The 14,225-nt window shown below is 37.8% G+C and overlaps 1 protein-coding gene across 3 annotated transcripts in view; it reads right to left on the bottom strand.

The window, feature by feature from the left end:
- unc5b (unc-5 netrin receptor B) overlaps positions 1-14,225 on the bottom strand; it is a 59,752-nt gene that overhangs the window by 14,420 nt on the left and 31,107 nt on the right. For all 3 annotated transcript variants that reach the window (XM_046836411.1, XM_046836419.1, XM_046836428.1), the window contains exons 2-4: positions 2,563-2,787; positions 921-1,064; positions 656-759 (exon numbers count right to left, since the gene is read on the bottom strand). In XM_046836411.1, the coding sequence (XP_046692367.1) occupies positions 656-759; positions 921-1,064; positions 2,563-2,787 (473 nt within the window). The remainder of the gene's footprint in view (positions 1-655; positions 760-920; positions 1,065-2,562; positions 2,788-14,225) is intronic.

Raw genomic sequence — 14,225 nt, 5'->3', positions numbered from 1 at the left:
TTCTATTTCACTTTTACATTCATCTTTTTTTAACTAAAAAAATGTTTAAACATAAGTGTGTTTGATTCTCATCATTGCTGAACACGCCACAAAGTTTAATAAAAGGTAGGAGATAGTGGAATGCACTAAAAATTTAAAGGTGCAAAATAATTCAACTAACTTCAAAAACCTCTGCAAAGTCCAGTCGGAGGCAAATTTTTATGGAAAATTTGTGTTTAGGGTAGGTTTTAAATTTTTTATTAAAATCAAATTAAAGTAATATTTCGAATCTGTGTGATAGCTATCCTCAAAACAAGCTAGTTCCTGTTCTTTACCTATATTATCGCTCCAAAGTACAAGACCTTCAGTATGAGCTGTTACTATAGAAACAATAATGTATTTGAATGAGCACATTAATGTTATAGCCGGAACGGTCTGAGTCATGCTGTTATATAAAAAAATGCACACTTTCTGTTCAATCAGATTTCAGCATTCAACTGTGCTGTTTTATAAATATACATCGGAGATACTTTTTAGTACTACAGTATCTAGTGTGTTCTAAACAGCAAAAAAACAAGTCGAATAGCAAGAGTTGGAGATGCTGAAATAATCTCAATAAGACAGGAAAGTAGAAGAAGCAGGAAAACGAGGAAGAAGCAGAATTAAGTAAATGTACCTCAGCAGGTGGGATTCCTTCTGGTGGGCGGCACTGCAGCAGAACTTCCTGTTCCAAACGCACTTCCCTGCCGAGTGGCTCCTGCTCAAAGTTTTTCCTGAGGTCTGCACAGTATGGCAGGTGGCGAGAGAAGCTTTTAACAACACTAGCCAACAAACAAGCTAAAAGGTTCTCCAAACTTCTGTCACAGTTTTCAGGGTATATTGATATTACTAGCCTTAAAATACAGCACTGCAGGATAAGTGCTAGTTATAGACAGACTTACATGCGATGCGAACATATGCTCGACGGCTCTTGGTGGTACCCGCAGAGCTCCAGGCTACACACTGGCACCAGTAATCTTCTAAGCCAAAGAGTTCCTCAACCTGAACCCTGGACACTGAGATGTCTACTTCACGCACCACCAGACCTGAAGCACAGCCACACGTATTTCACATGATAATAAATTCGCACAATACTTATGACCTTGATTTTTTGGTATATTAAAGAAAACTGTGCTTGAAATGCCACTTTCACAACCTGCTTTTACTCTTATTAAGCATTCTGCATTTTATAAATATGTAATTTAAATAAAAATGCAGAATGCTTATCCAGTGTGAAAGCAGTTTGTATATGTAAATCATGTAAACTGAACATACCCTTGTCCCAACATATGCTCGCCTCGTTCCCTTGGTCAACTAACAAAGGTTCATATGGCCCCTTGACAGTTTGGTGTATAGAATTATTGTTGGGAACACCTGTACCCCTGCTTAATTAAATGTTCACATCAAACAATGAAATGGGAGAAAAAATTGATCTCTGTAACCTGGCTAAAAAACAAAATTAATCTAATGAGCAGCCATTTTGCAGGGCAGGAATTCTTTCAAACCTTTTTTTTTTACGAAAAAGGTCAAAGGAGACTGATCAGACTAGCTTAAGCTGACAGGAAAGCTGTGGTAACTCAATTAACCCCCCTTTAGAAAGATGCTGGGCAAAAAAAGCAGCACATTACATGATGACCCGTGAGGCGGATGAGCTATACCAGCAGAAGACCACAACAAGTTCCAATCCTATCAGCCTAGAACAGAAATCAGAGGCTCTTTCGGAGACTGGCTCATCAAAACACATCTGACATCTGAAGATTGGAAAAACACTGCCTGGCCTTATGAGCTTGCCTCATACAGATGGCAGAATCCATTCACTGAAAGCATGAATGGATGAACCAGCCTTTTGACAGATCAGGCAGGTGGTGGTATAATGTTGTGGAGAATGCTTTCTTGGCACATTCAGAGCCCCTTAATACCAATAAAGCATTGTGTGAAAGCCACAGGCTATCTGTATAGTGTTGCTGACCATATGCATCCCTTTATGGTTATAATGTACCAATTTTATAATGCCTGGTTCTAGCATGATAATGTGTGTTTCCTCCCCAGTCATCAGATATGAATCCAGTAGAGCACCTTTGAGATGTGTTAAAACAGATGAGTCACAGCATGAATGTGCAGCTGACAAATATGCAGCAATTACTTGATTCAGCCATGTCAACATGGCACAACAAAACAAAAGATCATTTCCAACAACTCGTAGAATCATATACATATAGTGTTTCTATTAAAGTAGCCAACAAGTGATAACCTGAAGTAAGCTGCTTACAAATAAATGAATACAATATATTATATTAATATATATGAGGAGGGATGTGGGCCTAGTAATTGTTTTAGCAAAAATATACTTTGGTGACAACTGCTCCTTAACTGGGTCTGTACCACATCTGGGTCAGGAGCTAAAAATAACAATTGAACCCACACAAGCTCTGCATCAGATGCAACAATATTATTTGTTCTGGATCTTTATTTACCTCCTGTATGTTTAAGAGCACACCAATATATTTTGAGAGCAAAATGAATGTATATGAGAATGTAAAGTACCTGTGACCTGGTCCAGGCTCTCTTTGGTGACGTGGTCATTTTGGTTGACCCATTCGCCGTTGCATTTGAAGTAGATTTGGGTTGCAGGAGAAGCTTTGCAGGAGAGTTTCACTGGTCTGTTCTTTACAATGAACGTGTCTTCCGGCTCGCTCTGGAACTCGGGCAGAGGCTCAGCTGGGGCGGAGGGGAAGGAGTCTGGCAGAACTTCACTGTAGTCGCTGCCATCTATACATTCACACAGGGAGAACATAGCAACGGTTAAGGTTCTGTGCTAGTGACAGGAAGATTATAAGAGACTTCAAACCTGCCTGATGGCAACTGTTAGATTGTTGTATAAAAGGTCTCCTTAGACGTTTTCACAGATATTAATGTCATCCATCAGAAAACTCACTGTGTGATCCTTGAGACTAAAACTAAAAATAGAATGTGCTGGTTAAAATGGATCTAGAAATACAAATCCAGAAATCCATTTATCCATTTTTATTCTTGGTCAAATTGCAGATGAACATTGACAATGTCATTTAAATAGCTCACAAAGCCTTTTTTTTTTTTTTTTTTGGTTTTGCAGACCTTTCTGTGTAAAAAACATGTGAAGATCACTTGTTTCTGAGATTCTCTATACCATCTGGAACCAAAAACCATGCCATGATAAAATCACAAAGACTGCACTTATTGCATATTCTGATGTTTGATGTTTGCATTACTTTCAACTTGGATCCGCATGATTTTTTACTTTGTGATGCTGTCACATCAGTATGTGTATTACATCTGAGTGTGTGTTACACATGTGAGTATATGTATCACCAGTAGCGGGCTGTGCGTTTGGTACCTGGGCCTTCAGTGAGGACCTACCCGACTTAATCCACCTCTTAATACCACCACTATCACGTCGCAATTATAGAAACCATCAATACTATACAAAAACGCAATATAACAACATGTGGCATTACAGAGAGAGAGAGGCATTTCACATATGGAGGGTGAATACCATTTTACTAAAGCAAGAAACCCAGTTAAGACAACAACAAAACCTCTAAACTACAACCGCAACTGTGCACCCACATCATCTGGAGCAGTTTGGAATCAATATTTGTCTAATAACATGACAAAAACGTTAAAATGTAAATAAAATACAACCTACTCAACAGAGATACTCATAATTTGCACCGCTCCGCAGAGGCTGTAAGCCAGTAGTACTGCTTACAAAATCTTTCCCGGGCTGAGAGAAGCTAGCTAGCTTCGGGGTTGGCTGACCTCTACTCACTATGTCTAGCTTTTCTTGAAAATTTATTTTTAAGTATGTCCTAGACCAAATCAATTTCTCTTCCTCCGTAGGCATAAAAAAGTCTAACTCAGATGTAATAATGTGTGCAGAGCGCTACTCATTTTTTGCCATTTGAAGTTGGCTGTAACAGTTTCCCTCTGACCAACCAATCAGAAGACAGAAAAATGCTGACGCTACTTTGGGCCAGCTAGCTGGCGCTGTGACGCAAATATGAAATCTGATTGGTTAAATTACCAGAGCTATTTCTTAAGGAGACTATGGTAAAAAAGGCCAGCAGTATTGACTTTGAAGGCCCTGGGCAGATTAGACTGACATGGCAGCACATAAAGGCTGATATCTGATTGGACAAAAAATCTCACATCCACATACACGTACTGGAAACAGTACAGTCAAAAGAAATGCTATGAAATGAAGAGAATAAACTGTTGGAAATAAACTAATACAATTTAGATTTCAGGTTGTAAATGTAGGTCAGTGCTTTTGATAGTGTTTAGGCCAGCAGAGAAGACTTTGCTGGCCCTGGCCGCCCGCCACTGTGTATTACACATGTGAGTATATGAGTATATGTATTACAGTGTGCCAAGTGTGACGCTTATACACATTAAAAATGACAATGGTGAATCATTTATCCTCCATCTTGCTGTACATTGACATCCTAGACAGTCTCATATTTGATGATGCCTGTTTAACTTAGCTTTGCATTTTGTTTGTCACAGCATTATTCTTACTGATATCAAAACAAGAAATGTGTGTTTAAAGGAAACCAAAAAAGTCCTTGAGACACTGAAGAAAATAAATCTAATCTCTAACTTGAAATTCCTTGCTGGCTAAAATATGCAACACGGAAAGTACAGTATGCATACAGTATGTTCGATCTCTGGAGAATAACAATATTAATGGCAAAAAAAAAGCAAATTGTGTGAGTGTCTGTATCTGTGTGTCTGACATTTTTACTGTAGAGTGGCGTCAGAAGCCTGACTCTCTTCCTGGGGAGTGCAAAGAGGCGCTGAGCATGGGAGGGACAGGCTGACCTTCCACAGAAAGGCCCAGTGATCACACATTATCCCCTGACATTTCCCCAGTGACACATCTCTCACAGCAGTGCAGCTCATCCAGGGTGCTGTGCATGGCAGGGCCACAACGTGCTGCGCCTTGTCACATCCAACACCACAGTGCTCTTAACCTTTTAGCCAACAGCGAAGACATGCACACACACACACACACACACACACACACACACACACACACACACACACACACACACACACACACACACACACACACCTGTCCAGCCATTCCTGTGTAACTGTATGCAAACTTCACAAGCTTTCTTGACACCTGAAAATTGTTTAATTTTAAGATTATATCGCCTATAATTAATTGTGAAATAAATTATCACTTGTGTTAAAAATGTCTGCTTTAACACTAAGCTCTGTTTCATAAAAAAAAAAAACTTGCACTCATTCAATTAAGTAGTTTTTATACATTAACAAAAAGAAGTATGAAAACTAATAACTATTTAAAATTTTTAAAAAAAATAAGAAATAATGAAGATTATACAGCACTGCTTTGTTGCATAATTTATTGCAGTTGCAATACCCAGTCCTTCAACAACTCCTTTTAAAACAAGTCAGAACACTGCCATACTTGCACTCTTCCTTGATGCCAATTAACCACCAACATCCAAACTATTAGGATAAGAAAGTGTCAATTAGGACAGACTGCCTTTCTGCCACGTTCGCTAACAATCTTATAGTCCTCCATTCACACCACTTGTGCATGTGGTTTAGGGTGTGCCTTTATGGTTAACTAAAGGATGGAGATATATAATTTTATACCAAATTACTGACTAAACCTTCAAGTGAAATAGTTTAGCTAGGAAAGATGTAAGGAAGGAAGATTGTAATAACTGGTCATATACTGTATATATACAAATATAATGAAAGAGGTGAGACTACTAACTCTTAAATGAGACAATGTCACAATAATATGGTTAATGTTTAATACCTACACCAGCTCTGGGGTGGTGCAATAGAAAAGCATTCATCCTGTCATCACAATAAGTACCATATACACTCAGATGGGGGAGCTTATGACAAAAATATGTTACCCTCCTTGAATATAATTCTACACTTTTTTCACACACATTGGCTTTCAACTAAATTTTAAAATATGGCTTTGGAGAAATTCAGCCACAAGAGTATCATTGAGGACTAACGTCATAACGAGGAATACATAGACCTCTCCATGTACCTTGTTTTGTGCACAGGGGATTGTCTTGGTGAAACGTGTGTGCACCCTCTAGCTCCAGTGAAAAGCAACAGTGTGTTAAGATGCCTTTTGATATTGCAGAAGATCTATTGGCTTCAATTTTAAGAGGATGTGGCATGTTCGCTTTCACTCTATTTGTATAGTAGCAGTGATGGTTAATTGGAAAGCTAGCAAATTTGTTGGAATTAGTAAATAACCAAATGGGGAAGGGGATCTTTATTATGCTATTAAAACAGTATATAATGCAGAGCACCATGTTGGCATGTGAGTGAGTAACAGCAGTAAGTATAAACAACACACCAACGTCTTCTTTTGTATGCTGTAGGAAGAGCAGAAGCTGGAAGGCTAGTAGAATGTCCTGTCTGCGGCTGTCATTTCCATTATGTCTCTATATGTGACAGCACTGTCCTTAATACCTCAACTATAGAGAGACTAGGTGAGGACACACACACACACACACACACACACACACACACAGAAACTGAACCTACAAGTACAGGCTACATTATCTCCTCCTCCACACAGTTGTCTGGTCAAACCCGACACACTCCCTATCTGCTGAGCCACACTTATGCACCTCAAAAGTACAATAGGTGAAGAGTCACAGTCAACTGAAATCACGTCATGTCACAAACATACATTGTGCCAGCAACTGACTCAGCCTTTACAGTCTTCAGCCTTCTCATTTCTCTCTCGTTTTCTTTATTCTCTGCCATCAACTGTCATTCTGTGTCTTTTCAGCATTTGACTTCTCTGTCAATAAGTAATTGTGTTTCCTTTTTTGCCTTTGCTCCCTCCATATTGATCTTTCAAACTCAAACATGTGCCCCAAAACACACGCTGTCACTCACAGACACCCACGTGCAAACACACACACACACACACACACACACACACACACACACACACACACACAGAGAACCACAGAGAGAGAAGCAAATTGAGAGATGAGAAAAGTGAAGCAGAGAATTTGAATCAGTGTAAATACACAAATAATTTGCTACACAGATGAAGCTGATTCATATTTTTGCACTCAAATCATTGCTTCTTTTATTATTTTTGGCCTGTGATGTTGACAGGCCATTGTATGTAGTGTCTACACACATATGTGTGGTTCACTGGCCCTAATCTGGCAGCAGGCACTCAATCTAATACTGGGTTTGGCCGCGTGGGCTCGATGCATGACTGAACACCAGTTAGTTCTGTTCTGGCAAACCTAACCCTTAACCAGGGTGGAAATGGATGTGGCTATTTCTAATTTAGTTTCATGCTGAGATGGAAAAGCTTAATTTGGAAAGTAAACAAAGGCATGCCTTACTGTATATAGACATAAATGGGGCCTTTTCTTCTCAGAATCACAAAAATACAACATGGGCGCCAAACAACATAAGTAAACAGTTAAGAAGGTTAGGGATGACAACAGGGCTAAAAAATATAATAAGCAGTAGAGACAGACCTTCTTAGTCTAGTCTCAGTCTACTATTACTTATTATAAAATTACATTATTGGGCTGAAGCGATTTCTCGAGTACCTTGAGTAATAAGATTACAAAAATTTAGTCCATTTAACTACACAACTAGTTTCAACTACTGTTTCTCATGGACCAGTATTACTGACTCGCAACCGCTAAACTGTGAGGTGCTTTGGACAGGTAACACAGAAGACGCTGCAGAATTAAAAATAGCTTAACGGGGAGAAAACAGCGAGGGCGGAGGAGAAGATTCAGACCAAAGAGACTGCTAGAAATTTTGTTTGTGATAATTTCAAACCAAAACATGATTAAAACAACGTTACTGGTTTTAAAGTAATTTGAGATAGATTTATTTTTATTTTTATTTATAAACAGTGCATTTAAAAAGTCCATCTGGCAGGCAATGGAGCACGTTTTTAAAGCTGGTGATAAATACACGGATTTAGTTTGTGAAAAATTTTAAGCCGCTTTTCCAGAGACAAGAAAACCACGTCGCGATACTGTGCGAGATATGATAAATTAACACACGAGTGAGAAAAGTTTCATCACTGTGAAGGGATATTTTTTAACGCACTGAATTTACGTTTTGATATAATATTACAATTAAATGCACTAAATGAGTTTATTTTTTACTGATATTCTTGTATGCTGCAAAAATATTCTTGTCTTGTAGCATTTTTTATTTGTTCATTTTAAGAGACCTGTCTTATTTTTTCTCTCTCTTATTTAGTATTGCTCTTTAATCAAGAAAAAGTACTTCTTTTCTCTATTAAAAATGTGATTAATCCGATTACTAGATTAATCGCTGGAATAATCATTAGCATATTAATAAATAATAATAATAAATATTAATAAATAAAAAAGGATTAATTCTCTTTGAACAGTATATACTACATACTTTTGACTGTATTCAAGGTACATTATATGGACAAAGGTTTGTAAGGAGGCCTCCTTTTGTACATATAGTATATTTCCATTTTGTTGCAACGCATTTCAGATCTGGACATCTTGTCATGTCTCCTGTGTCCAAACTCAACATTTTACATAATGAAAAATTTAAATTCCCCCCCAAAATTATTCTTTTTTTTTTTTTGCAACTATGAGTGTTTAAGGTTGACAAAACAGCACTCTGAGAAAAGGAACTGATGCTAATGAGAGCGTAGCTGTAGATGAGAGCAAATTTAATTAACCCGCTGCTGGGAGACAGAAAAAGGGGAGCTCCTGGCTTCTGAAAGAGCACACACATGGTTTGGAGCACAGCCACAAACCCACAAATAATCATCACAGCCCCAACCGGCAGGCCACTGTTTGGAGCTCTCTGAATAGAGACAAGCTCTTAAGAGGCCTCAGTGCAAGTCTTTTATTACTGTAATGACAGTAAAGTGGCTGAACAGCTTCCTGGCTCCTAAAACCCGCCAACAACAGGCACACATGCAACTACAATAACGAACACTTAAATTATACATGTGTGAAAACACACACACACACACACACACACACACACACACACACACACACACACAGGGTTTATTTAAGGAATGATCAGAAGCTACACACACTTACACACACCCCTACACATAATGCTATATGGCAGTCAGACAGTGTAATTTTGCAAGCACCAGAGTCTCTATAGTTAAACCACCACAAACAATCTCTCTCTCTCTCTCTCTCTCTCTCTCTCTGTCTTTGTCTTTTGTTTTTTTATTTTGCCTCCGCATTTATCCTCAGCTTTCACTGGCCTATAAAAGTCATTCACCCAGATTCAACATTCTGTACTTGGGAAATGTATAGTTTCTGCAGACATTATCAAGCTGTGTGTGTGTGTGTGTGTGTGTGTGTGTGTGTGTGTGTGTGTGTGGTGTAATCTTCTGAATCTAAATCTCAACAAGATACTAAATAAATGACTAATATCGGTTTAATAGATGTCCAATATACACGTATTCGTAACAACATTTTTCAGTACAGGGCTTTCGGTTTGGTAGACGTGTACATGTGTTCGGTTCGGTAGTAGAATTTTCCTCAGCAACCTATGAAGTGACAGACCTCGCACTTTGTAAAATTATTTGAAAACATGCACAACAGAAAAGCATAAAAAAGGAACTAGAATTGGCACAGTGTCACTGTGGCTACTCACCATAAGATTTGAAATAAGATTAGTTTTGCGCATGCATGAAAATGCTAAATATTTATAGTGCTAGTGTTAGCCAGTAACCAGGGAGTGGCTAGCGGCAAACGCTAGCACCATGGATTAATTTTTTTTATTTGTCACAGACATAGTTATATGTAGGATACAACTCGCAGTGAAATGAAAAGCTGAAAACAATCATGAATCCTGAATTCATAGCAGCTCCCTGGTTAGCGGCTAACGCTATGGATTCTTCAGCGTTTTATGTCCAGGTTCAAATCCTGACAATTCCTCATATCGAGGGAGTGAATGAACAAAGGATGAAAAAAATGAAGACATTTGTTAAAGTAGGTTGAAAGAAGTAGAACAGTTAAGTAAAACAAATTTAATAAATCTTTAATAGAAGAAAATATCTTAAGAAAATCAAATATTAAATGTCAAACTCACACACATACATCTGTATTACCCAAATGGGTGTAACAAATGTAAACTTTTTATTACAATTTTTCCATTTATTTAATATTATTTAATCCATTGAATTTGTGGCATTTTAATTAATTTGTTTAATTTGATCTATATAACAAAAAAGTATATTGCATTAATTTGATTTATTCAATTTTCATAAAATATTTTATATATTATTTAAGCAAGCAGGCATTTTATAAAAAAAATTTCGAATTGTATTTAAAAAAAGGTTAACTGTTCAAATGTTGATGATTACAAATATTAATAATAATAAACTGCATCAATAAAAAAAAATAAAAAATGTATGTTTCGCATTTCTTCCCCTTAACCATACCAAAATTGAACTGAACCGTGACTTAAAAACCAAGTTATATATATATATATATATATATATATATATATATATATATATATATATATATATATACAATAAATACAATTTTAGTTTACAGTTACAGTCATGGTGTAACATGAATGAGTTGTTCCTCACAAGGTCTATATAACAAGCATTCATGTGCATGACATGATTCTTCTGCAAGTTTCACACGGTGACTAACCTCTTTCCCTGAAATGATTAAAATGTGTGCTTTAATTAACGAGTAATTAATGAATCAGAACCTGTTAATGTCAGGAGTTGCGAGTCAAAACAATTACACAGGTAAGCAGTGCCTTAGAGTGAAATTCACACAGCTGCTTTAAAATTTGTCTCTAATGTAGCCATCATATGCACACAACAACAATCTTCTGTGAGCGCTCTGTTATATCTGTCACCCACGACTGATCGTGGACACACAGGAAAGGAGTTCTCAGTCTGGGAAAAGCTCTTTACTGCAACTTTTGGGGAAATGTGTGGAGATCATTTTGCAGTTCCATTTAGTTTCTGGATAAAATGCCTTAGGGCTAGAAAATGAAGTCTGAGAGGTGAAGAATAAATATATATTTATAGCTTTATGAAGGTTCAGAAGACACCCACACACACACACACACACACACACACACACACACACACACACACACATGTGCGTACACGTACAGTCTATATCATACTGCTTCACTGTGGCTCTTCACATGTAGTGGAATCTAAACAAGGAGAAGGCAAATTATTTACATAAAAAAAATTAGCAATTAAATAGTGCGCATTGTAATGGACTTCCACATTTTTTCCCACAATGCTTTGTCCTTTTCTCACACCGTCTTCTTCTGTATCACTGCCAATCCCCCGCTGCTCTCCTTCACACTGAGTTTTACAGAATAGAGTAGTGCCATGATAAGGCTGATTATCACTTCAAACTTTTTCCTTTCCGTGTCATGCACACACACACACACACACACACACACACACACACACACACACACACACACACAGGCATGCACACACACGCACACACAAATGTCACACCTCTGATTGAAAATCGCATGTTAGCAAGCTATTTCTGTCCTCTGCATCTCTGTGTGTGTGTGTGCGTGTGTGTGTGTTTGTGTGTGTACACACGTCAGGAGTGCAGTGACAAAAATGCTTTCCTGGGTTTTTCAGCATGTTTTATTGACAGGCAAGCCTCAAGTCACAATACACAAAAACATCTTCAAGCACACATCACACACACCACAGACACAATAGTCACTGAGGACATTCATGGTGGGGTGTAAACATAAATATAGCACAACACTAACAAACAAACAAACCAACACACACACACACACACAAACACACACTCACGGTGTGAGCACAGAAGAAAGGCGTGACATGTCATGGCTCCTTAAGACAGATCCACTTTGCAGTAATCATTCCTCAGTACACTAATGATGTGTGTGAGTGTGTGGGTATGAATGGACCTGTGTGTTAACAGCACCCATGGGGCTGGAGTCACACTCTGAAACTTGACAATGTACTCCACGCTTATCTGATCAGACAATTCTTGACACACTCCAGTGTATGTGTGTGTGTGTGTGTGTGTGTGTGTGTGTGTGTGTGCGTGTGTGTGTGTGTGTGTGTGTATGTGTGCGTCAGCTTAGCACTGACAGACATAATCCATTCAGAAATGACTGTGAGCTTCAAAATAATGTTGGGATTTGCATAGACTAAGGTTCTCACTATGCAGAGTTTCCAAACTTAGAAATAAGCACCTGTGAACTGACAGCAGTAAGTATACAACTGCGCATACAACAGGGTTCTGAAGCTCTCCTAGACCATGAAGGCACATCTCAGTATTTGGTCATCAATCTGACAATACCCTGTATGGAAACCGGACCATAAACCGTATCTGCTTTTTGAAAATCACTTTCCACATTTAGTTATTTATAATAATTATAATAGTTAGTTATAATAACCTCCATTACTCTGGGAAGATGTTTCCCCAGCTTTTCGAGTGCGCTAATGGAGATGTGCTCATTCAACCACAAGGGCGATAGTAGCCTGGGGTCTATTCAATGTTCAAAGTCATCCAAAACGTGTTCAGTAGGGTTAAGGTAAGAGGTTTACAGCAGGATACTCAAAATCTTCCACTCCAACGCTAGCTCCTTGCTCCAAGTAAAGGGAACATGTAATGCTACTACACCCAAAGACTACAATTGTGTGCCTCCAACTTTGTGGTAACAGACGAACCACATATGGCCGGAAAAGTTATCTGTTCCAATACTTTGCCCATATAGTGTATACCGACAGGGTAGTATATCTTCTGATTGCTAATCTAATCAGTTTTTTCGATTTATTGCCATATAACAGCATATCTCAGTGTTTCTCATTCATTCGCCCTACACCAGTGGTCTGCAAACAACTCCAAGTTCAAAATGATTAACCAAATGATGTCATGCTATTTAACCATTTAATATTGGGGACTGTCTGTAAAACGTAGTTTCATGAGTTTCATTTAACTTTATCTTTTATTATTTGTTTTAGATTATGTAGCGTGTCTGCCATATATGTCCCATTGGATTAACATTGCTATAGAAATTAGAATTAGAACATTTGCATTAATATAAAAATGTGATCTGAATTACTGCCAGTGCTCTGCATTTAATTGAGTATCACCTTCACATTATTATTTAAATGCTGAATGCATAGATCTGTCATAAAATATATATTTTTAAGCAATGTAACTGATAAGTGAGTAGAAACATACACTTATAATAATCATTGATAAAAAATATGGATTTACTGATTCCAATATAATATTAAACTCACTCCAATGACGGGTTACCCTATTAATCTTAATATTTGTGATTATTAGTTGACTTCTGTCTATGCAACAGCATATGATGTATATCATTTATATTCCCATCAAGCCATTCAGTAAGTCTTGTGCATGGACACACCATCATTCTGGAAGAGAACCCTCCCATAAATAAAGAAATGTTTTATCATAGAATGAAGGTGATTAATCAGAATAACTTTGAACTGGTTGAACGATTCTAGCAGAGAGATCCACACGTATGCTACATTAGGCTACAATAATAATAGGCTAGCATAAAAACTGCCAAGGGTTCTCATTTATTATAAAGAAGGTCAGAAAAAATATATCATATTTTGGTATAAATTTCATAAAAATGCAAGCACAACTGACTCAAATTTACCGACTCAAATGAGTCAGCTTTATTTTTCAGCTCCCCAGTTGCTTTACTCGTAAATATTTATGCCGGGCTGCAAATTGCACATAATGCCGTGCTACTGAAAGCTTGGACGAGCGTGTTCTCCCTCTGGTTCTGTTTATGCACTTGCACAAATGTGGAAAAACAAAAGATATTAGATGTAGAGCATACATCCACTGCATAAAAAGTGCATTTATTAGATTTCTTCACTGGGTCCCGGGGCCACGCCCACTCCACTGCTGAGCATGGAGCAAGGAAAGACAAAAAAAAAGAGCACCGCACAGCAATTATGGCAATGATAAAAACAGATGTGTTTGAGGTGTCACAGTTTACTGAGACGGTATTGACGGTATTTCAACTTTTACCATGCGTGTTGAATTGGTGGGACCATATTGTAAATATTTAGACCTGTTTACTTCAAGTGTATAAAAGTCAAAGGCAGCAAGTTTTACAAGTCCTCC

This window comes from Silurus meridionalis, chromosome 2, assembly GCF_014805685.1.
Source record: "Silurus meridionalis isolate SWU-2019-XX chromosome 2, ASM1480568v1, whole genome shotgun sequence".
Lineage (NCBI taxonomy): Eukaryota > Metazoa > Chordata > Actinopteri > Siluriformes > Siluridae > Silurus > Silurus meridionalis.
The sequence above is the reverse complement of the archived record's forward strand: the minus strand, read 5'-3'. Positions and strand labels throughout refer to the sequence as shown.